Consider the following 23700-nt stretch of genomic DNA (forward strand, 5'->3'; position numbering starts at 1 on the left):
CTGAAGAGCCCATGCAAGGAGTCTTACTCTACAGCAATACGGGTCACCGAAGAACTACGGCGTACTACCGCTTGCCGAATTGTCTAACCGAACGCATAACAAGACGTTCCCGCAAATGCTGTCTATCTTCGTCGACGTTGAACATAGACTTATGACAAAAGTCCCCTCTATTTTCTTATTTATTTTATTTTATTTTATTAATTTGAAGTGCTCACCAACAGCCTTGGGCCATCTGGGGTGATGCACTAGGTACATGAATATAAGGCAAACAAAAATACAGCACGTAGGAAGGGAAATAAATCAAAAGTGGGCAAAAATAAATGTGTAGATACTACATACAAAAGAGGAGAGGGATCGAGGAAGGCATGACATTTTCTCAACAACAAGAGCTCGGAGGTCGTGTGAAGGGTATGCACTAATGAACATATACGAGCATAAGCAAGGTGGTTCTTTTGGTGCAGAACCACAACAACAAGAGGAAAAATACACTTGCGACCTCTCCACAACATGCGCATTCAAAATATTAAATTTTTGAAGGCACGGTTGAAAAGAACCATGTCATTGCAAAAAATGTCAACAGAAGATAAAAACAGACTGTTTAAGGAGTACTGATACGAAATTTCAAATCTGAGGTAACTATGTAAAATGCTTCCTTTTTATCACGCGATATCCCCCAGAAAGTTTCAACAGCAACCGTTCGGCGTAACATTTTAAATCCATTTTAAACTTTGCCCGCACAAGCCCTGCGGCAAAATGGCGCAATAAAAAAAAAAGAAAGCCGAGAGCGGGCCGACATGACATCATCTGCTACTTGCCCCAAACAGCCGACGTCGGGGCTCCCGTGACGAAGCCGACGAGCTGGCTGTGGTTGGCGCGCGCTGCTCCGGCGTGTGTACACGTCATGGTTTTGGGACTGACGTCATGCTGCCCGGGCGCGTAGGGACGGTGAAGACCTCGGCCGGTCCACGGCCGGGCTGGAGGAGCGGCGGGCGCCCGTGCGCGTTCGCCGCTCCTCCAGTCCGGCCGTGGCCGGTCTGGGCGCGCGCGCGTCCAGAGCGGCAGCGGTACGGCAAGAATGGTGACGTCACGTGATACCTCCTGTCATGGCGGCCGCTCGGCGTTCGTTTTGTCGAAACCGAAACTGGCACGCATAAACGGCGCCGTAAATGAATGTTTACGTTGCGCTCGACCGTGTAATGTGTCATTCTATGATTAGTGGGCTGGTAGGCACGCATAGCAGTGAAAAAACGAAACACGAAAATTTCGTGTCAGGCATGTAGGCATCGGCTAGCATGTGCCAGGCTCAGTGATCTGTCAACATGAAAGCAGCCATGCGGACGCACTGTTCTGCTTGGCACTCGCAGGCGATTAGAGTTTAGAAAGCAAGGGCAGTCAACCTTAAAACGGGTACTGTTAAAAAGAAAACCCAGGTCGCGCCTGGAGCGCCTAATAGATAGCTCATAAAGAGGCAGAATCTTGAGAAGCCCGCCGTGCCCACAATGGCTCACTGGTGAGTGGCGACAAAATACGGTTCCAGTGAAGCGCTTCTGAATCCTTTCTAGTAGAAGGGACAATGGAGGACTTAAACAATTCCATATTGCACTGTAAAAGTCAAGCTGCGATAAAATTAGAGCGCGGTAGAATGAGACCAAGGATGATCGGTCGATGAATCATCCACTGGTGGCCCGGAAAATCACGCCAGGCGTACAGACAGTAGTTGGTCAGGTAGTTAGCATGCTAGTTGAAAACTAGATTTACATCCATCATTACACCAAAATAACGCACCACAGTAGCGCGTTTAACGAGTTCACCGAGCAGAGAGTACGGAAAAGTGAGCGGGCAGTCTTAGGAGTGTGTGATATCACGGTAGTTTCGGAGCGATTAAGCTTCAAATAGTTGCTGTCGCACCATGCCGATACTGCGTTGATGTCATTGTGCTGCAGGGTCTGGTCGTCCGGTGAAGAAACCGCGCGATAGAGCTTCATATCATCCACATACTGAGATAGCTGAACAGTGTCTGATAACGGGGTGGCTGTCATTAACAAAAACTTTTAAAGAGAAGAAGACCGAGTGCATGAGGGACACCTAGTATCGCGAAAGGCCAGGAGGTGACGCCTTCATAACAATTGATTTTTTGACCCCGAATAGACCTTTTCAAAATAACGATCTGCTCAATACTGGCTCTGAACCAGTACTTGCTGAAAGCATGACCCACAAGCACAGCTGTCGATCCCATTGAGTGTTGGCGTGACTCTCCGCTCGCTTCCCCAGGCTGGAAAATGCAGCAACAACATTGTTGTGCCTGGCTACTGAAACCCGTGATGTCGAGAGAACTTTCTCCCGGCTGAAATACATTCAGCGATCGGACAGGTCTCGAATGGAGACCGACATGTTGCGCATGCCGATGATAATCCATGTAAACAAGGATGTGTAAAAAATCGATGACCAGCTTTTTGTGAATAACACGTGTCATTCCATAGAAGTTATTAACGCTTTTTAGCATCATCAATATTGATTGATTTCTAAGACACACCTAATTTCCCGAAGTATTTGCCAGAAAACCCTGATGTCCCACCGATTACTAGCTTGAAACAAACACCAATCTAACGCGCTAGATTTAAGAAGTTCGTGCCTCCTTCTGGTAAAACAAACTCAACGTATTACATAGCAACATCTGTCGATTTAACCCGAAAAAAACCCGAATTTCGGAATGCTTCTACAAAACAAAACATACAAAACAAAACACTATTTCTCCCCGATTATCAGTTTTAAATATAGCACCCCATTTTACCCCTCCCCCCTTCTCGCTGATTTTAAAAAAAACAAAACCTGATTGCGAACAACCCTACATATATCCCTCTTATGACTAAGACATTGTCGCTACAAAAAACACTGACATAATGACAACAGACCTACCATTGACCTAGTGGATTGGGTAACTTGAAATAAAATGTAACGCTTTCACATTACCACGCGTAAGGAGTCATAACTGTCCCTTTTAATTTCTTGTACTCACGGTGTGTATTCTTGCGGAACTTGGTGAGTGTTAATGAGAACTGCGTCTATGCGCACACACGACTGAAAAGGGTCCGGCAAGAAACCAGACGTGGGAAACGTCTGTTGCTGTTTATTTATTTTCAGACATTCATTTCAGTCGTCGTAGCCCTTCATGCCAAGGGGGTGGGCTACAGCAGAAGTCAAAATTACGTCCATCTTCCTGCGAGGGAACCCTGATGCGATGCGACGCATCAGGGGGGAGCGTTTAGACTGACGCTGGTATTGGATTGCGTCAGTCCACTCCCTGAAGGGACTGTCGCTTCCATCTTGTCTTCATCGGAAGAATCAAGTGAAGGACGCAGTCGTCAAGCAAAGTGACGCGAAGTCGAACGAGAGCGAGCGCTGACTCAACCGCCGCAGCGCGCTACCCGCTTTATATTCACAGCGCCTGAATGAGAGGAGACAGCGGAGGAGAGTCGCGCATGCGCGCACTTGCGCGACAAGAGCGCAGCGAAGCGAGCGAAGCGAGCGAAGCGAGCGAAGCGCGCGCACGCAGCTGTTGTTTATGATAATGAGGCGGAGTGAAAGTGTTGCGCACAGCGTGCAGGTGGCGTGCGGACGCCGCCGACGCCGACGCAGGAGGGACATGCCTCAGAGCAAGAGATGCGTGGCATCTAAAATAATCGCGCACGTCATAAAAACATCCGTCACACAGAATTATACTCTAAATATGCAATAGAGATATCACACTAACACCTTTACCCCACGATCGCACTTTCATATATCAAAATAGCGAATTTTCTAGCCCGTGCGTAGTTTGAGCCTGAAAACCTTATATAAGCGAGCGATGCGCTCCATCCAGCAATGGAGAGCTAAACAAAATTATTTAAATGATTGGGCTTTGGAGGGTAGAAAATTATTTTCATGGCGATGACTTGGTGCGCGGGCCGTAAAAGGTATGATGTGACGCTCGTGGTACACTTTACTGACACTTTACTGACTGAGTGTAAAAAAAAATTGGAATAAATAACCTCGCTTTGTTTGGTTTTCTTTTCGTTTTTTTATTGCGATAGTATGCCCGTTGGCATAAATGCTATGTCACAAGTATAGTTTAACTTCCGCTTCGCGAAGAATCGCTAGGAGGGAGCGATGGTGGGGTCCCCATATCCACCCATGAGGGTCAGGTGGCCTGCCAGGGTGGAGGCCTGTGCATCGAAGGTGTCGTAAGCGTGGTTCGAGCTTGGTACATTTTACTGACTTAGTGTAAAAAGAAATTGGAATAAATAACCTCGCTTTGTTTAAGCTTGGTTCGAGCTTAAGTGTGTTACTTCCGTGCAGCAGCTGCGGAAGAGATTAAACTCAGTATTTGCAAAAAGAAAACTGCGTACAGCAACATCATCTTCATCACCAGCCAATCTACGGCCACTGCAGGGCAAAGGCATCCCCCATTAATCTCCAACTACACCGCTCATTTGCTAACAGTGCGTACAGCAGACCTCTAGACTATTCCTGTTTGTTTGGTGATTATCTACCGAGTACGACTAGTATTGTGTGCGTGAAGGCCGCTACGTCTTTTTCTTAAATAACACTTGCTATGTGCTTCAGCAACAAAGAGAGGAATTAAAAATAGCACGTGTTTTGGTGTTCATTTCTAGCGTGTTCGTTTTGGTCAATCGCTGTACACCTAGAGACACGAAAACCTCGAAGTTGATAGAGCCCATATATTCCCCGCAGTCGCATGGCTCCCATAAACATTACAAAAACATTGCATCGTTCCTGGCTTCCAAACAATATTAGTAGTTCTTTCATTTCTTTTCCACATATATGTCCTTATAAAATTGTCCATAAAGTGGCTATATAAGTGTAACTGGTTTCCTGACTTCCGTTTATGCAAGAATAGAAATGAAATATTCGAAAAGGTCCACATTTTTCCTCCGTCGTGTAAAGGACACATTGGGTGTCTAAGTCGGAGCACCAAGCGCTACTTGTAATGTGTTCGACTCTTCTATATTTTAGGCCAGGTGGCAGTTCTCTATGTTCGGGTTCTCCTTTGAATGGTAGCGCCACTGCACGCCGCCTCTTTAAGTTAAATTCCACTGGGCGCAAGATCGCCATGTGGATGGCCTGCCACGAGTGTGCGCTGGGGTGAGCTAAACAGCTGCAAATGCTGAACTCGTATCAGCACTGACACCAAAGTTCACAAGACGTCAGTGCATCAAACGCATGTCTTTTTTCTCTTTGCTGAGAGTTGCAAAAACGACGGCTTATTCTGGTTCTAAACAACACATACTGACGTTGTTGTGGCGTACCCTTTTCTTGGACAGCTTCAATAGAATAACCTGACCACACATCACCTTACCCCATCCCACTACTGCTTCCGAGCACACAGCGCAATTCCTCGAAGTTGCAATCAGAAGAATGTAACGCGCGACTTTCAATAGTAATCACTCACTCCGGCGAATTCGGTTGAGCGATTACGCGCGACATCACCTGAAGGAATCTCATCATCATCATCATCATCATTATCATTGTATCAACTCGTTTTCTGGGGGCAGGTTTGGGCGAAGGTTCGTGGGCGTTGATTTAATTATGGCCTTCAATCGCATCTGCATCATTTATTCCCGCATTTCGTATACACTGGCCATGATTCTTTTAATCGCGATTGTCATCGCCGCTGTATTAAGCACGGTGCTATGGTCCCTGGTCGTCTACAAGCTGTGGAAGCTCCAGGCCTCGCCACCGACTCCAGACTCCCTGCCAGAGGCTCATGGGAATGGCTCCGTCAATGGCAGCGTGGACGCCGGCCAGGTGTCGCCAGAGCTACAGACAGCAGCGCAGCACGGAGGCTGGGTGGTCAGCCAGAGATGCCGGCACCCGCTCTACGCGCTCGTGTGCGTTCACACCAGGCCGCCAGCGTGGCAGCTGCGCGCAGCCCTGCGGGACACGCTCTTCGAAGAGGCTGCCGCAGTGCGCTTCAACTGGACCGTGGTGTTCTTCGTGGACCGGCGAGACGGCGGTCAGGGTGAAGACCCCTGGCTCAACGTGGAGGCAGACACCACGGGAGACGTGGTGGTGCTCCCTTTCGAGGACGGCCACCGCAACCTGACCACCAAGTGGGTGGCTGCGATGCAGTGGGTGGAAACCCACTGCCCCGGCGTCGAACGGATTGTGCGAATTGACGACGACGTCTTCGCCGAGCCTTTCAAGGTATGCCTTATGTACGATGCTTACAATGCACTCTACCCATGACAGGCTTTCTTTATATGCGCACTACCAGTGAAATGTCCTTCACGTCATCGTTTGCGCATGTAATTATGTGATCGATTGAAGACATAATCAGTTTATCGAGCTGTAACTTTTTTTTTCATTACATGGGAGAATACACTCAAACGGGACAGTACGAGTACTACATAGTCAAGCAAACAGAAGAATACACTGAAGCGTTCAAAAGATAGAACCAGTCAGGTGGTTGGTGAAGCGAATTATACACACTATGTACAAATGCCACAGTTTCTCGGAGGGTGGCTCACCAGGATAGCCTAATGGCAAAAATTGGATTGAGAAAGGTGTAATATTCATGTTTTTTTTCTCGGCGTTCGCGGCAAAATGTCCCAGAAAAAAAGACAGCATATCCGCAATCTACAAAATAGTAATAAATTGTCCCTGGTCGAAAATTGATTGATTGTGGGGTTTAACGCGCCGACGCAACGCAGGCGATGAGACGCGCCGTAGTGGAGGGCTCCGGATTAATTTCGACCAATAAAATTGACAGTTGGGCTAGTTGGTTTTGATTCATCGTAAGTAGCGCTAGAGACGGGACACAGAAGAGGAGACACACACGACGGCGCTAACTCGCAACTGACTTTATTAGGCGAAAACACAAATATATACCCAAAAAGAAAGAACACGTGCCCAGGTCAAACCCGAAAATGCAGTTTGATAAACACAAAGGTCATAGGATTACGATTCGAAAAAAACACACAAGATTACACGGCACATAGTCAACAACCAACCAGCGAAACATCTAAGTTAATGCATTTGACAAGAACAGAAATTCCTTTTCATGAAGTGCTACCGACGCGTGGCTGATACACTTATCCTCGTGCTTTCTTATATAAAAAGCTTTGATTACCTCGCGTGTCAATTGGTGCCTGTGTCACCATAACACACTGGTGTTTTCAAAAAGTGGACAGCATTGCGCCTGGGTCTTATCTTTGTGGGTCGCGCAATGTCGAGTGATATGTGCATGAGGGTTGTTTTTGAGCGAACTCCGGTGTTCCATCAGACGAACATTGATGCATCTGCCTGATTGGCCGATATAAACGTTGTCACATGATAATGGCAATGAGTACACAATTCCTGTCTTGCACGGGACAAAAGGCGAAGCATGCTTAACATTGCAATATCTGTCAGACTTCTGACCGGACAACCTTCTTTCCACCATGTTACACAACTTACCAAGTTTATTCGGAGCGGAAAAAAGGACTCTAACCCCGAAACGCCCGGCAACATTCTTCAAACCATGTGATAAACGGTGGATATATGGAATCACAGCAGTTTTCATTTTTTCTGCCCCGAGCCCATCTTTTCTAGATTGCGCTGCCGCACCCACTACTTTAATTAACTTCTGGACAGTCTTGTGCATTATGTGCACCGGAAAACCGGAGGCGTCCAGCCTGCTAATTTGCGCCTGGAAACTATTTTCAGTTTTATGCAAACAGGACTTCAAGACCGCAGACCTTAACACGGAAAAGGCTATTCCACTTTTTACCAATTTGGAGTGCCCTGAACTGAAATTTAGAAGTGGTTTCGCAGATCTAGGGCAATACTCCCAGCAGACATGCCCAGGTTTCAAATGTAAGCGCAAATCAAGGAATTGTAGGCATCCCTTTGTCGGAAGCTCACACGTGAAATTAAGTCCAAGACTGTACTCTTTAAACAATTTAAGCACATCAACGGCTTGGCGCGAAACATTACAGTTCTCCACAAACACAAGAAAGTCATCCACGTATCTCACTATTTTGAAAGCCAATCCGCACAGGTTTTGCTGTATATGTCTGTCAATTGCACTCAGGAAAATATTGCTGAGGACGGGAGCCACCCTGGAACCTATACATATTCCAGTTTTCTGCAAATACAACCCCCCGTTCCACTCTACAAAGGTGGACTGCAAAGGGGGGTTGCATTTGCAGAAAACTGGAATATGTATAGGTTCCAGGGTGGCTCCCGTCCTCAGCAATATTTTCCTGAGTGCAATTGACAGACATATACAGCAAAACCTGTGCGGATTGGCTTTCAAAATAGTGAGATACGTGGATGACTTTCTTGTGTTTGTGGAGAACTGTAATGTTTCGCGCCAAGCCGTTGATGTGCTTAAATTGTTTAAAGAGTACAGTCTTGGACTTAATTTCACGTGTGAGCTTCCGACAAAGGGATGCCTACAATTCCTTGATTTGCGCTTACATTTGAAACCTGGGCATGTCTGCTGGGAGTATTGCCCTAGATCTGCGAAACCACTTCTAAATTTCAGTTCAGGGCACTCCAAATTGGTAAAAAGTGGAATAGCCTTTTCCGTGTTAAGGTCTGCGGTCTTGAAGTCCTGTTTGCATAAAACTGAAAATAGTTTCCAGGCGCAAATTACCAGGCTGGACGCCTCCGGTTTTCCGGTGCACATAATGCACAAGACTGTCCAGAAGTTAATTAAAGTAGTGGGTGCGGCAGCGCAATCTAGAAAAAATGGGCTCGGGGCAGAAAAAATGAAAACTGCTGTGATTCCATATATCCACCGTTTATCACATGGTTTGAAGAATGTTGCCGGGCGTTTCGGGGTTAGAGTCCTTTTTTCCGCTCCGAATAAACTTGGTAAGTTGTGTAACATGGTGGAAAGAAGGTTGTCCGGTCAGAAGTCTGACAGATATTGCAATGTTAAGCATGCTTCGCCTTTTGTCCCGTGCAAGACAGGAATTGTGTACTCATTGCCATTATCATGTGACAACGTTTATATCGGCCAATCAGGCAGATGCATCAATGTTCGTCTGATGGAACACCGGAGTTCGCTCAAAAACAACCCTCATACACATATCACTCGACATTGCGCGACCCACAAAGATAAGACCCAGGCGCAATGCTGTCCACTTTTTGAAAACACCAGTGTGTTATGGTGACACAGGCACCAATTGACACGCGAGGTAATCGAAGCTTTTTATATAAGAAAGCACGAGGATAAGTGCATCAGCCACGCGTCGGTAGCACTTCATGAAAAGGAATTTCTGTTCTTGTCAAATGCATTAACTTAGATGTTTCGCTGGTTGGTTGTTGACTATGTGCCGTGTAATCTTGTGTGTTTTTTTTCGAATCGTAATCCTATGACCTTTGTGTTTATCAAACTGCATTTTCGGGTTTGACCTGGGCACGTGTTCTTTCTTTTTGGGTATATATTTGTGTTTTCGCGTAATAAAGTCAGTTGCGAGTTAGCGCCGTCGTGTGTGTCTCCTCTTCTGTGTCCCGTCTCTAGCGCTACTTACGATTAATTTCGACCACCTGGGGATCTTTAACGTGCACCGAAATCTCGTACACACGGGCGTTTTTGCTTTTCGCCTCCATCAGAAAAGCGGCCGCCGCGGCCGGGAACCCTGGTCGAAAACAGAGCCCACAGTCTGTCGACTAAGCTCTAAACAGACGCCGGTATTTCATTCCAGTTTTAACAGGGAGCGTTCCAGTGTGTAATTAAAAAAATGTTTTAACACCTGCATGGCGGAACACACATTTTACAAGATCTATTGAAGACATCCTGGTATGAACACTAGGTACGGCTCAAAGTGATTTCTTACTGTTATTTTTTGTGTCAAAAAGTTTGACGTAGAACACCATTCTGTGGGGTGGCAGGGTGTGCATCACTAGGACAAGTGAGTCTTCACAACGGCCGTAAGCTGTACAGTCATGAGCCATTCCACTCTGTGGAGGTGTATGACCAGCGAAGCTTTTCAGCACACGACAGAGAGGTGACTCAGAATTTAGGTGATAGGTATCAGCTAATTTTACTTTTCTAGCGTGTTGACGGCGGCCATCCCTATAGGACACCCGCACACATCTATTGTGATTCTACTGATCTCCCTTTTTGATAGCTATCTACCCAAACCGCAAGTCGAAGTCATGAGACGTATAAGCTTCATGTTCAAGCCCCCTGCTTTGAACATTAATAGTGTGCCTATCATTAACTAATCTACTCAGCGTACACCCAAGAGCAAAAGTTTACGGACTATGAAAGCAGTAATTTTGAGATTTCTCTGCCGCACGGCAGCCCGGGGAACCATGTGCAGTATTTTTCATTACTTCTCGCATGCACACGGCAGTATTTCGGGCTGCTACCAGAAGAAAATTAACGTAAAACTGCCATCTTCGTGGTCCGTAACATTTTGTTCATGGTTGTAGATATCCAAGTGATGAAGCTTGGGGTGGGGGTTAGGGGCAGCACATTTGAAGATCAAAGCAAGCTTATCATTATGGTGCATTTGCTGCCTTTTATCTTGAATTGGTGGTTACATAACTAATGTAGATTTGATTGATTCTAGTGTTTAACGCGCCGACGCAACGCAGGCGATGAGGCGCGCCGTAGTGGAGGGCTCCGGGTTAATTTTGACCACCTGGGGATCTCTAACGTGCGCCGAAATCTCGTACACACGGGCGTTACTTTTCGCCTCCATCAGGAAAGCGGCCGCCGCGGCCGGGAATCGAACCCGCGAACTCGTGCTCAGCAGCACAATTAACGCCTTAGCCACTGAGCCACCACGGCGAGTACTATTATGAGCAATATGAAAGGGAACGCACGAACGCGTAGAAAACACCCTCAGACCCAGCTATGAGTGATACGCAGCGGCCACCACCGGAAACAAAGCAGAAAGGGGGACGCTGTTCTAACAACTGTCCCAATTCTCGCCGGGTGTCTTATCGGCTGTCGGACGATACCATATTATCGGCAACATGACGTAAGCTGCTGCTTTGTAGAAACGCCAGCATGCATGGTTGGAGTGCCAACAGTTAGTGGAAGAGTGCCCTCCTTTCCCCCTTTGTTTTTCACAGTGCCATCCGCCTATCGCTAAGAGTCTGTTTCGAGGCTGTTTGCCACGCGTTCCTGTGTTCCCTTTCATATTGCTCATAATAGTACATTAACTAATGTACCCAGGACCCATATCCATGTGACAAGACGTATAAGCGTTAGGTCCAAATTATGTTTTTGAAGGCATGCGACTTCGGCGGTGACCGCGTGCTAATATCACACACCGGGACGTTCGTTTACCAATGTCTCACGCTATGGGGTGCCTCGCACTTCGAAGACACATGGGGCCTCTAGGGCTTTTGTTCTGAAACGTCACAATGCATGGAACCCTACCCATATAAGCTTCACTTCAAAATTAATGTGGGGTGAAGCTTTTGCTGATTTAATTAGATGCGAGCACTGCAAATTAATTTTTTGTATGTGGGACTATAGTGTCACAGGATGAACAAAAAGCCGTGCCCCCAGTATGTGTCCGAGAGGAGTCCGAGAAAGAGGCCGTCCTAAAGGAGCCATGAAGACAAAATACAAGGGTGATTCATTTTTACAAAAATTGGCTCCAATCCACGCTGTGAAGGTGACTGACTGCGCAGCTGTAAACGAAACCTACAACGATTGCCCATGCGACGTTACTTGAATTCACAGAAAGAGTGGAACCAGAGACGACGGAAGCAGCAGCGACGGCGAAAAGAAAGCGGGTAGGAGCGTCTGCCGAAGGGTAAGGAGGGGGGCGGCACGCGTGGCTATTGCGTCATCTCTCTCGCTGCCCCTCTCTCTCTCTCTCTCTCTCTCTCTCTCTCTCTCTCTCTCTCTCTCTCTCTCTCTCTCTCTCTCTCTCTCTCTCTTGTTTCATGCATCGCCATCAAGGAGCGCCCTCCCCTTCTCAAGACGCTGTTCAGTTCGCCGCAAATCCAAACCGCGTGAACGACGTTATCGTACATTGTGCGGTTTGCACTTCACACTAGGGCTTTCGATGAGCGCAGGTGGTAGACCCGCCGCTCTGCTCGTTGAGTGCACCGTCTGTCTCCAGTCGGTAAGGCGACGGCCTGTAGCTCCGTTGCTCTATTCGGGTTCCGGTTCGATTCCTGGCGATGCCAGTAATTCCTTTTTGTGTGTTTGCGGGACTTTTCTGTCGACGCCAAATGGCGCGGCAGGACCCTTAACGGGTAGAGGTACACTGCTACGCAGCAAAAGACTCCTTTTGTAGCGATAACAATGGGGCCAATTTTACCGTTAACCTCAAACAATACGTAAATATTACGGAAAACACACGAAGCAGTGGAGACTCCCCAGCCATTATATGGCAAGTCCCCTATGACGTCACGGGACACTGCTGCCAAAGTCACCGCCACACACGCGACCGTGCGATTTACTGGGGTCTCAGTTGAGTTTCATTGTATCACTCGAACGCTGGCGTGCAGTGAACACAGCTGATGGCTATGATTGTAGTGTTCCCCTCACTGGTGTAACTGCTGACGTTGTGTCTTGCGAAATATGAAAGTTTTTAGCATTTCTTGTTTTTTTCTCCATAAAAAAACGCCTTCCATTGCTGGAATAGACTTGAGCAGGTTATCAAAGGCTAGTTCTTCCAGATAGAACGAGGGTTGCATATATTTTGTCTTCGTGGTACCTTTAAATTTACGCGTAGCGACGGAAACAAAAATGGCTGAATTGAATTTATTTTGCAACCAAGACATTGCGAGGAAACAACAGGAGAAAATGGATCAATTTTAAGACATGAAAACTTGGTCAGATAAAAAGAGCTAAAGCGGAACCGCACGCACAGATAACCCAGACCACGTTCCGTCAAAGGTGAGAGAGCGACCAAGCGCCAGTGCAGCAGCATGAACTTAGCCTGGTCACTGGTACCACAGCGGCGAGGTTCAGATAGAGCGTAGCTGAGACGTCTCTCCACAGCAGATCGCGTGACGCGATGAATTACCTGCCTCACTTGCGCTCTAGCGGCTCAAGGTCATTGCGACGCGATGAATGACCTCGCGAGACGTGGCGTAGTAAAGCTTTCGCTCTAAAAAGCTGCGAGAAGAACGTGGGAAGCCCTGGCCTCCTGGCCGCCAAATTGTTGCCCACATTCACAGCGACTTTACTCTAACATTCGACTGCCCACTTCGCGCCGTGCAGTCACAACACACGTGTCAACCGCTCGTGCTTCCTGGAGCTCCTCACAAGCAGACGTGCGCTGTCACTTTTCCCAGCTGGCGCAGTATCTCCGGGTACAGCTTCGGCAGCGGCCCAGCCACCTGCACTGCCACGTGACTAGGATCACGGAGGTACAACAACGCGAAGCTCCAGGCAGGCTGTCCGTCGCCCCGGCCGATCTTCGGGGAGACGGCTTTTTCCCCTCCTGCTTCGGTCGAGCCATCATGATGACCCTCGTCGTCATGCGTGACCTGCTGAGGGCGGCCACCGTGGCACCCGTCCAACCACAGGTGGGCTTCCTTGCGTGCGCGCTTTCTTCATATGCTTTCAGATGCTTCAGAAGTGTTTCGAAGGGAAAGGGGGGATAAAGTATACTAGGAAGGAGGAAACTGCGCATGGGAATGTATCCATGTCGGCGGGAAGGGCAGGGGGAACAGCACAGTTGCTCACTTGGCATGTCTATCAGATTCTCAAGCGTCTTTTTGGGTTTCCTTTCTATACTACGCATTGTATGTATACGAGGAAGCCTAGTGCCACTAGATAAGGTAAAAGATTAGCGGCACCCAGAAACGCAAGTCAGCAACGGCGGCCATTCAGGTAATTACCAGTGTTGTGAGATTGCGCTTCTACGGCCTCGCCGCTAACTTCGACCGGGTCGATTGCTAACAACACTGCCGAAGATGCGGCAAAACTGCATCTTCGTACGCACTTCTGCTGCTGAAATGCTGCTACAACGCGTTATCTTTGATTCCTGTTCAGAAAGATGTCAGTCGCGCGCAGCCGCAGAGCAGGGAGGACAAGCTAAATCTCCCACAGTTTACCGACTGAAAATGCGCCAGCAACAAAATGGCAGCGCCCAGGCACCGTCGCAGTATGAACAAGCGTCACGTGATGCGAACTGACTAATGATCATGGCGGCGGCATGGAACCATAGGAGGAAAGAGTGCCGATATTCTGTAACCTTATCTAGTGGCACTAAGGAAGCCGATATATCCGTAACTCTCTTCCCTTGAACAGCTGGAATTCCATCAATTAGTCCGTGCTAAGACAGCTGCGCTTCATTATAAGCAAGTAGGACGGTTAGTGCTGGTGAGCAATCATCTGTACATATTTACATAAGTACAACCCCACAATGTAGATGCGCTTGTTTGCGGAGAGTGCGCTTTCCGGTTCTTTTTTGCACTAGCGGTACACATGTGAACAGCGCCCGGATACCTCCACTAAGCGGGCAATTTGCCGCTGCGGAAGTTGTAGCAGACGGTCTGTGCGCCGGTTTAAAGCGATGGCGATGTTTTCGTGTTGGTACACGCATGAAACCTTTCTCAGCTTTTCAAAATATTTATTATTGGAAATGGTAAAATAGGGACCTTTAATGTGCTTTTTCCCAAACTTTTTCGTTATTGTTAACTACCAGCTGAGTCTGCTGAATAGTAAGCACAACCGTTCCGGCAGATTTTCAGTAAAAGGAATACGCTCTACTTTCAATTTCCTTAGCTTTAAAGCGGCATGCTTTATTTTATGCTTACACAATTACACACTCTTATTTACCTTTTTGTGGCACTGTATGTGAATTAACGGCCACTTGAACGTTTCAATCCAAGCCAACGACGAAGCTTAAGGCGAGCGTGCAACATGATGGAGGAGGCCCACGACGACACAGACGACACAGATGTGAGCCGCATATATGCGCTACAAAATTCCTCTGTAGTGTGCATAGTAAGACACAATATGCTAAAAACAATTGCTGATATTGATTACCATTATGCAGCTGCTGATGATGATAGTTGTGGTTATGATGCTGCTTCTGATGATGATGATGATATATTTTTAGATTTTGATGGCACAAGGTCTTCGGTTGGCTTTCAGAGGCTGCGGAAGTGTTTCGAAGGTAGCATTCCGTTTCCAAATTACTGAAGCCCGTGCACCTCCTGTTAAACCTAGCGCCGTCTAGTGGTTATTACTTCTAACAGTCCCGCAATTTTCTTAAAGGGGCCCTGAAAGGCGTTTTGAGCACACTAAATGAACTAGCGCAATCGTTAAATTGGGTCGTCAACGTCATCTGTGCCAAGTATTACTCTTTTACGCGCAGCGGAAAGCTCACACTTTTGTTGCAAAGTTTGTCGCTTTTTTCTCACCCTTCCCTTCGTGTTTTTTTTTTTTTGGACGCCGCCATCTTCACATGTCTACGTCATCGATTCCCAGATGTTCGTCATGAGCTAGGCATCCTGCTATTGGGCGGCTTTTTCACGCACTTCCGGCAAAGAGATGAGTCGTCTGCTCAGCGTCGGCTCGCCAGCTGATCTGCCAGCGTAGTGCCGGAGTGCTTGGACATTTTACGACAAACAAAACAAGTGTAAACAAACGCTTAACCGTTTGTATTGAATGCAAACACTGCCATAACACGACATGGATATTCTCTTACCTGAGTACGTTTCATAAAGAAAGCGTTGAAGCCCCGTGGACCTTCTTTTGTGCTATCGCGGAGAACGCCCTGAGCCTAATGCTCGGGTTTAACGCACACATTTTATTAAACTTCAAAACAATCCAGAGATGCGTTTCGAACGAACACAACGTCACAAAATGGGTTGCAAGTCTCAACCGCGATCGACAGACGATGGGTTGCCTCCTCCTGCCCGTGGTAAATTCGGCACTCACCTCGCGCGCGGTTTGTGGGAACGAACAGCAAGTCACTCAACTCTGGCGCACAAGCTGAGATGGCTTTTAGCCGCGCACATTGCACATACACCATGCGAGGTTGAGTCGTACGTCGCCCGAGAAAGATAATACAGTCCATGGGAAGCACTATCCACCCGCAGAAGCACAACGTCGCATTTCATCGCGAAACAAAGGCGTCCACAACACACACACCATCGCCTCCTGTAATGCCAAACGCCTCTCGCACTTCCCAATGGGAGTGAGTGGTACGCCTGCAGTGCCCACATGTCGCGAGATGGGGCCCCGAGCTAAACCGGGATCACGGAACCGTAACTGACCTCTAGAGTGGTTTGTGCCTTGTTGCCAAGGCAACCGAAATTTGATATTGTCAAAGAAATGGCGGCCGCTCTAGCGCGAGAAAGCTCAGAGCCGCGGCGGAGCATGTTTTGCCAACGTTGCCGCTCTCCACCACGCGTCGCCCCAAGCTGAACTGGTCACATGATTGAAGCGTTTTGTGCACGGGTTCTGTATGGGTTTAAAATGTTATTTTCACATGCCGCCAGCAGGAATTACCACCGCCGCAAAATAAGACAGCAACGTACACCGCGAAAGGGAAAGGCCATGCCGCCGCATACATGCGGCCAGGTTTTTCGTTCGCTTTTCCAGCCTTGAGCGGAGTGCGTGATTCAAGGTGTCAACAAAGCTTACCCGTAGCAGACGGCAGTGTGAGCAGCGCAATAGCGGAAGTACGTCACCGCTGCGGACCGCAGCATCACGGGAGGGAAGGCTGTCGCGCCGTCAACAGGGGAGAGTAAGTTGAAAGGAGGAGGAAACGTGGTGCAACGATAATGCGCGGTTTTTGATTTACGATTGCTCAGCTAATACTCATCGCTTTAACAAAATTCTTGTGGGAGGAGATTGCTAATACATTGCTTTATTTGGTTACATGCACATCCATGCATCGGCGGAAGGTATTTCAGGACCCCTTTAACCAAGCGCTACGACGAGCTGGCTGCTCGGCCTTTGTGGCCTATTGTGTAGCGTCGGGGCTTCACCCTGCCTTTTACTATTTTGGGATTTGTTTATCGCAAAAATGTTGTCTTAAATCAGTCGCACGCATTCTTTTCGTAAATAATAATGGTTCAGTATTGTTTAGGTTGGTTCAGGTAAGGAGAGGTCGGAGCCTATCATCGCGTTTTATTAAATTTCTGCGTCGCACCGGAACTGCCCGGTTTGCTTGGACTTGGAAACGGCTTGTCGTGCTTCGAAAAGTGGAGGAGGGGGGCCGAAGAGAATTGATTGTAATGATAAGGATGGTTAAAATTTCGATATTTATGTGGCACAAAGTCTTGGTGGCCAGAGAGCGTCGCATAAACATCAGCCGGCCTATCTGAAATCATCTGTTATATTTGCGTTCAGTGACCGTATAAATGACCATTTTTATAAACATTAACATAAAAAAAAAAACAAGCGCCCTTTTTTATTTTTAGTTTCGGGAAGAGTGCATGTATCATGCCAGTACTACTCCGAAGTGCTGTCCTGCGCGAGCTGGAAACGCCAAAGCGCACACTCCAGTGAAAGAACCCGCAGAGCCGACGTCACCGTTCCTCCGAAGTTCTGGTTAATGTGGTTTCCCTTGTCGCTCGCCACCGTAATCACACGTTGATTCGGTGTATATAATTAAACCGCTATCCAAAAGCTCTAAATATTGAAAGTTTAAACCCCACGAAGAAGCCCATTACATGGGCTTTGCGTCGACCATTCGACGGACACCCGTCTGTTTGGAAGGGGCCCCAGTCTGCCCTCACCACGAGGCGCCGACACCAGAGCTCCACCGACAACTCCAGCGTCAAGGCCTTCCCTGCGTCGGCATGGAGGACCTATTCCTGGAGGGGCCTCCGACAACCAACCCAACGGGGAGTCTTCGCTATTCTGATACATTAGAGAGTTTTATCAGTCCATCTGTTATGTCGTTTACGTTGGTACCGTGTTGTCCGGGACCCGACTGCGCCTGCGCGCGCGCGAAGGGCGAGGCGGGCGCACACCACCGTGACGAAAGCGCGGGCATGTCGAGGGCCGGCCGCAGAACTAATCCCCCCCTACCGAAGCGAATGCGCAAGTGCCCAGACGGGTCCCGGTAAACACGGTACGCCGATAAAACACGGAGCATACACAGTGCTAAACTCTATTACCTGGAGACGACTGGATTCACGCAGCGGCTGTAGCCCGGGCGGTCCTGTTAATAGAGCGTTTTAGCACTCTGTATGTTCCAGGTTGTACGTGGTTACCGTGTTGACCGGACCCGTCTGGGCACTCGCGCAGTCGTCGCGGTAGAGGGGATTAGTTCCGCGGGCCGGCCCTCGCCATGCCCGCGCTTTCGTCACGGTGGTGTGCGCACGCCTCGCCCTTCCCGCGCGCGCAGGCGCAGTCGGGTCCCCGTCAACACTGTAACTACACGTAAAAGACAGAACAGACGAACCGCTAAAACTCTCTAATGACTGAACTGCCCGGATTGACTTGACCCGGCCTTATTTGCTATTCTTCCTTCCCGCTTTCTCTATTTCTCTAACACTCTCCTCTGTCCTTTCTCTTCCCTCTACTTCTCATTGGCGCTGAGCTGTATGCAGGTGAGCTGCCTTCCGAGCTCAAGAATATCCCCAGTGCGCTTCCTTTCCATTTTCTCTCATACCACAAAGTAACAGCTTTTATCCACTTCAAACATCCTTCGTAATGCAGCTATTATTTATTTGGTTAGCGAAGACCTATATTACGCCCTACTTAAACTCGAAATGCACTTATGAGCGCTTCCACGATGGATGCAATCAACATCGTGAATAAAATTATGGGTAGGCAATCCTTTTCTCCCCCTTGCACAAACACGAAAAATGTAATAGTGCGTGCCAGTAGCAAGTTATAAGAAGAAAAAAAAACAGTGCAAATGTGGAGTTACACAACGGGTGCTCCGGTAATTACAAACGCGCCCCGCCTGCTTTGGCGCGTGTTTTTTGGCGAAGTGACACAGTCGTATTGGGCCTTGCGCTGAGGACCAGTCCAGCCAGTTTTTTTTTCCGTACTGTACCCATGACCTGTCTATTCGTACAAAGTCCAAGGGGGGCTCAGCCTCTTCTTTCTGATTACAGAGGTGCTCGAGGCAACGTTCATTTGAACATTTGAACGCCCAGCTGGGCTTCATGCCGCGCTACCGATGACATGCCGGTTGTGCTGGTGGGAGATTCAAACGTGGAAGTCCCATCGCTCAATGCACCCTGTCAGCTGTCCTCCGTAACCGAGCGTTACACAGACAGTAATGCCTGCGACAATTACGGGCAGTCACATGTTTGTCCGCTAGAATATAATAATGCTCCAGGCCTTCAAGGTTTACCGCGCCGTGGGACGGATGCATGCCGTTCGCTTTGAGGAACACTTGGAACTGAAGAAGCGTACGGCGGCCCGAACAGAAGCGCGCGAATAGGCGCGAAAACAAAGGAAAGCCGCTGCAGCCCCCGTTGGCGCCTCAAGTACCAGCGTGTCGCGTATATAAAGTTGTGAATCTCTCCCGCCTGAACGGCAACTTGCCCGCTTGGAACGCTGACGTGGAAAGGATTTCAGAGCGACATTTTTGGCGGTTTCCTTCACTTATAAACGCGCGCATAACCGGTTGCTGTGCACGTTTTTATTTTTTATTTGGGGGGGGGGGGGCGTGCATACAAAGCTAGCCTCATGCACTTACTAATGACTTGTCTGTTGTGCTGGCAGGAGGTTTTGCTGTAAACGTGAACGTCAAACGGCCCAGTGCGCCTGTCCAATGTTCCAGTAGCCGAGCGGATTGGGTGGTGTGTTACACAGACAGCAAGATATGCCTAGGGCGCACGAAGGAGAAAGGTGCGCTTGCATCAAGCTCTGCATTTTTCGACTCTGTGTGCTTTTTGGGGGGGCTTAGTCCCCCCAGAAACTACTATTCAGTTCACGGAAGTTGCCCTACGCCACCGGGTAGCAAGGTTTCACCAAAACCAAGGACATTTTACCGACCACGCCAACTTCGCCGCGACGCTTCTGTGTGGGCTGTGCTGCCGACAACACAATGAATGTGAATGTGACTACCGCGTCATGTGGTGAGCACCCTCGGAACTCTACCATGCCATCACCATTACCATCGGCGCATTTTCCACCCGGAGAAGCCAACGAAATGGACACTTCAGCGGCACCCAGTGCCGAAATCACTTTCGCTAGGACGACGACAACCGCTGCCGCCGTCACCACCACACCAACAAACCACACCGTCGTTGGCTTCCAGCTCCAAACAACGGTCCAGGCAAGTGAATTCTTTACCGGACCCACTCAACCGCCTAAGTTATTTCGCCCTTCCACGCCTTTAAGGTCTCATCACCACAACACCACGTTTTATGCTCAGCCTAATTCCGAACAGCTGGGCGCCGCCATGTTGCCACAGCTGCAAGCTTCGTGGAGCTCACGTGCGCCAACCGACGAAGACCTGCTCGCGGGTGGCGCGTGGACAGACGTCACTCAACACCGGAAAAGAGCAGTCGCGCCAACCGCTCCGCGTGCTGCTGCGGGGAAGAGCACGCTCCCTGCGACGCCGCAGCACACTGTGATTCTCATGCCACGAGAACGCCACTGCCTCTCGGACTATTCGCCACGAGACATTCACCTTGCCCTCACCAAGGCTTTACCGCTAGCCATTTCGCCTGGAGCCTACCGAATTCGTATTCTAAAGGCATCTAACACGTTAGCCATCGATATTTGGCAACCACATGTGTTAGACATCTTCCTTGGCATTACGCAGATCGGCATCTCAACGTCAACAATCCCTCTGCAAGCCTACGAGGCCCTTTCTGGGGGTCAAGTTCGCGGCGTAATATACGGAACAGACCCAAACGATCCTGAAGAGGAACTTCTACACAACCTTTCGTGCCGTACCCACTGGATCGTGGCTGCACGACGGATGGGTAAAAAAACAGCCCTCATTACTTTTGAAGGCAAGAGACTGCCACGATATGTCCTCTATTACAACTGCATGATGGCAGTTGCTCCGTACACGCCAAAGTCAGTGATATGTAACCTCTGTCATGACATTGGGCATAAGGCAGACATCTGCCCCAATTCTCAACACCGTCGTTGTGCCAAGTGCGGCACGGAACACGCCGATGGCATCTCGGACTGCACGGGTAGTTCGCCACAGTGCAAAAACTGCGATGGCTCCCACGTAGCAACAGATCCCCGTTGTAAGAAGCGCATTCAAGCAAACAAAGGCATCAGAGCCAGGCAGGCACGTAGCCGACCGTTTAGGGGTTCTACGCAAATTGATGAATCATGAATACCTCCGAACAATACCATGCGCCAAAAAGGAGGGCGGGATTGAACCCCTCAGAACAGCACGAAACACCACTCGACATCGTCCACAAACCTGTCGGCGTCGGTACCACCCGAGTCGTCACAACCACAAAGCACAATCCGCCTCCGGCACTAAAACAACCGTCGAACGTCACTTCACGCTGGAAGGGGCGCCATGAACCGCCACCACGAGACTCATCGGTTCACTATCCGCTATTACCACCAAACCCTTCGGCGTCAGTGTCACCGCCAGCTCCCCTATCAACCGGCGTTACAGCTCAGGATCCTGCGCTTACTTCGGCGCTACAGTTGGTAAATGACCATTGCAACGCAAAGTGGATACGTCAGGCCCAAGAACCGCAATTGTCACCGCAAGGATCACGTTCAACTACAATTTCTTCGGCGCCTCCACCGGTGGCACAGATCTCACAGGCCGAACCTCGCCGTGAGATTCAACAGCTGCGGGTGGACTTCAATCACCAACAATCGCTCTTACGCCAATCAATACTGAAAGAAGTTAGAGCCATAATCTCTTTCGAGATACAAACCACCATTAAAACCATTATTGCGGAAGGAATACAGAAAGCCCTTGTGGTACTTTTGCCTCAACTCCTCCGCGAAGCCCTATCAGGCCAATCCCACCTTGCCGCGGCCATGTGTCTCGATTATCAGGCTGCTTTCGCAAGCCAAACCATGACCACTGAGGTCCTCGAAGGCGCCAGTACTGTGCACCGTAATGCTGCGTCCGACAAGTAAGCGCCACGGATCGGGTCACCCTGTGACAGTGATGCAGTGCAACTGCCGCGGGCTGACCACACGATCCGCTGTGCTAAATCAACGCTTCGCAAGAAACGAGAGGCCAACAATTCTGCTTCTACAGGAAACAAACACTCCTAATATTAAGCTGAGATGATTCAATGTGTATACAACCCCTGTTATTCGACAAAGTCACAGAGGGCGAAACAACGGTGACACATCGCAGCCAGATGTCTGCAACAGTCAAGCTGCCGTTCTTGTCGCCAAGTCCGTGCCGCCAACTCAGCTTCACATCATCCATCTCTGTGACCCGAATCGGGAAGTCTAGCGGTGAACACTCAGCTCCGGGGGCAGGCAGTTACATTTGTTTCCGTATACTGGAGACCCATGGGGCACAGCTAACAAGACGCAACATGGGTCAACTCCCTCATGCAGACCCTACAAGGTCACTCAGTACTTATTGGTGGGGGCTTTAACGCTTGGCACACCACTTGGGGATATCCCCGAAACAACATCAGAGGAACCCAGCTGCTTGTTGCTATGCGGCATACACTCTTAGAACTCCTCAACGTTCCTGAAGTTCCTACGCGCATAGCAGCGTTTGCGTCGCAGCGAGACATGACACCGAACCTTACTTGGGCTTCTCCCAACCCTCGAGGCATTTGGCAGACCAGACCTGACACACTCGGAAGTGACCACCTGCCGATATGGATAACACTTCAAGCATTGCAAGGGATACCAGAGAAACGACAGACCACTTTCGTAAAATGGGATACATTTCGTACCATCCTAAATGAAATCTATCCTGCAGATCCTATCTACACACGCATTGGTACTGCTCTGCGGGAAGCCACAACATCGGTTCTAGTCAAAGACGGTGCACCCACCCCCGACCTACATTTGCTAAATCTCTAGGCCAGCCGTCTGCAAGCGTTCCAGCAATTTTGCAAAGGAGGGAGGACACCTCTGCTTCGATCGCGCCTTAACCAAGCAACTGCGAAGGCACGCCAGTACTCCTTGCAGCTCTCCCGAGATAACTGGCATCGGCACTGCGCCGCCTTCAATGCGCAGACCGGGCTCGGCAAAGTCTGGACAATATTTCGTGGCATGCAGGACAAAAGAAAGAACAAAACGGCGGGCCAGAACATAGCTCTTCGACTGGGCATCACAGAGACCGATCTTGCAATCCAGGCAGGCCAACTTTTCTTCCCACAACCCCCGCTTGGGGTGAAGCCAAGAGCGCCGTTTCTCCCACGCACGACGCCTCCCGAAATGAACACCAGTTTAAATGACCCGTTTACAATGGCCGAACTTCTATCAGCTCTTCAGGAAACCAAAATAACAAGCGCACCTGGTCCACATGAGATCGCTTACGCGGCCCTTCGCAACTTGCCTGAGGCGCACAAGGAGCAACTCCTTGACTGGCTCAATGCTATCTGGGAATCTTCTGTGCTGCTAATCAGTGGAAGGAATCATGGGTGGTACCCATTCCAAAGCCTGGCAAGCCTCTCACGCAAATAGAGAATCTGATACCCATTTCTTTGATTTCTAAAGTTATGAAACTTATGGAGAGGATGGTTCTCGCAAGAATTCAGTGGCATTACTGAAACAACAGGCCAACTTCACCCACGTCAAACGGGGTTCCGGAGGCACCTTTCTACTCTAGACAGCTCAAAATTGCTGTCATAAGATGTTATAGCTAACACCTCATCATGTGATCCCCGTCTAGT

The 23700-nt window shown here is 49.1% G+C and overlaps 1 protein-coding gene across 1 annotated transcript in view; it reads left to right on the forward strand.

The window, feature by feature from the left end:
- The first annotated feature begins 5640 nt into the window (after positions 1-5640).
- LOC144168003 (acetylgalactosaminyl-O-glycosyl-glycoprotein beta-1,3-N-acetylglucosaminyltransferase-like) overlaps positions 5641-23700 on the forward strand; it is a 31318-nt gene continuing 13258 nt past the window's right edge. Inside the window, exons 1-2 of the mRNA XM_077697104.1 lie at positions 5641-6204; positions 13264-13497. Of these exons, the coding sequence (XP_077553230.1) occupies positions 5641-6204; positions 13264-13497 (798 nt within the window). The remainder of the gene's footprint in view (positions 6205-13263; positions 13498-23700) is intronic.

The sequence above is a fragment of the Haemaphysalis longicornis genome, unplaced genomic scaffold, assembly GCF_048455015.1.
Source record: "Haemaphysalis longicornis isolate Haplotype H1 unplaced genomic scaffold, Haemaphysalis longicornis Haplotype H1 scaffold_2, whole genome shotgun sequence".
Lineage (NCBI taxonomy): Eukaryota > Metazoa > Arthropoda > Arachnida > Ixodida > Ixodidae > Haemaphysalis > Haemaphysalis longicornis.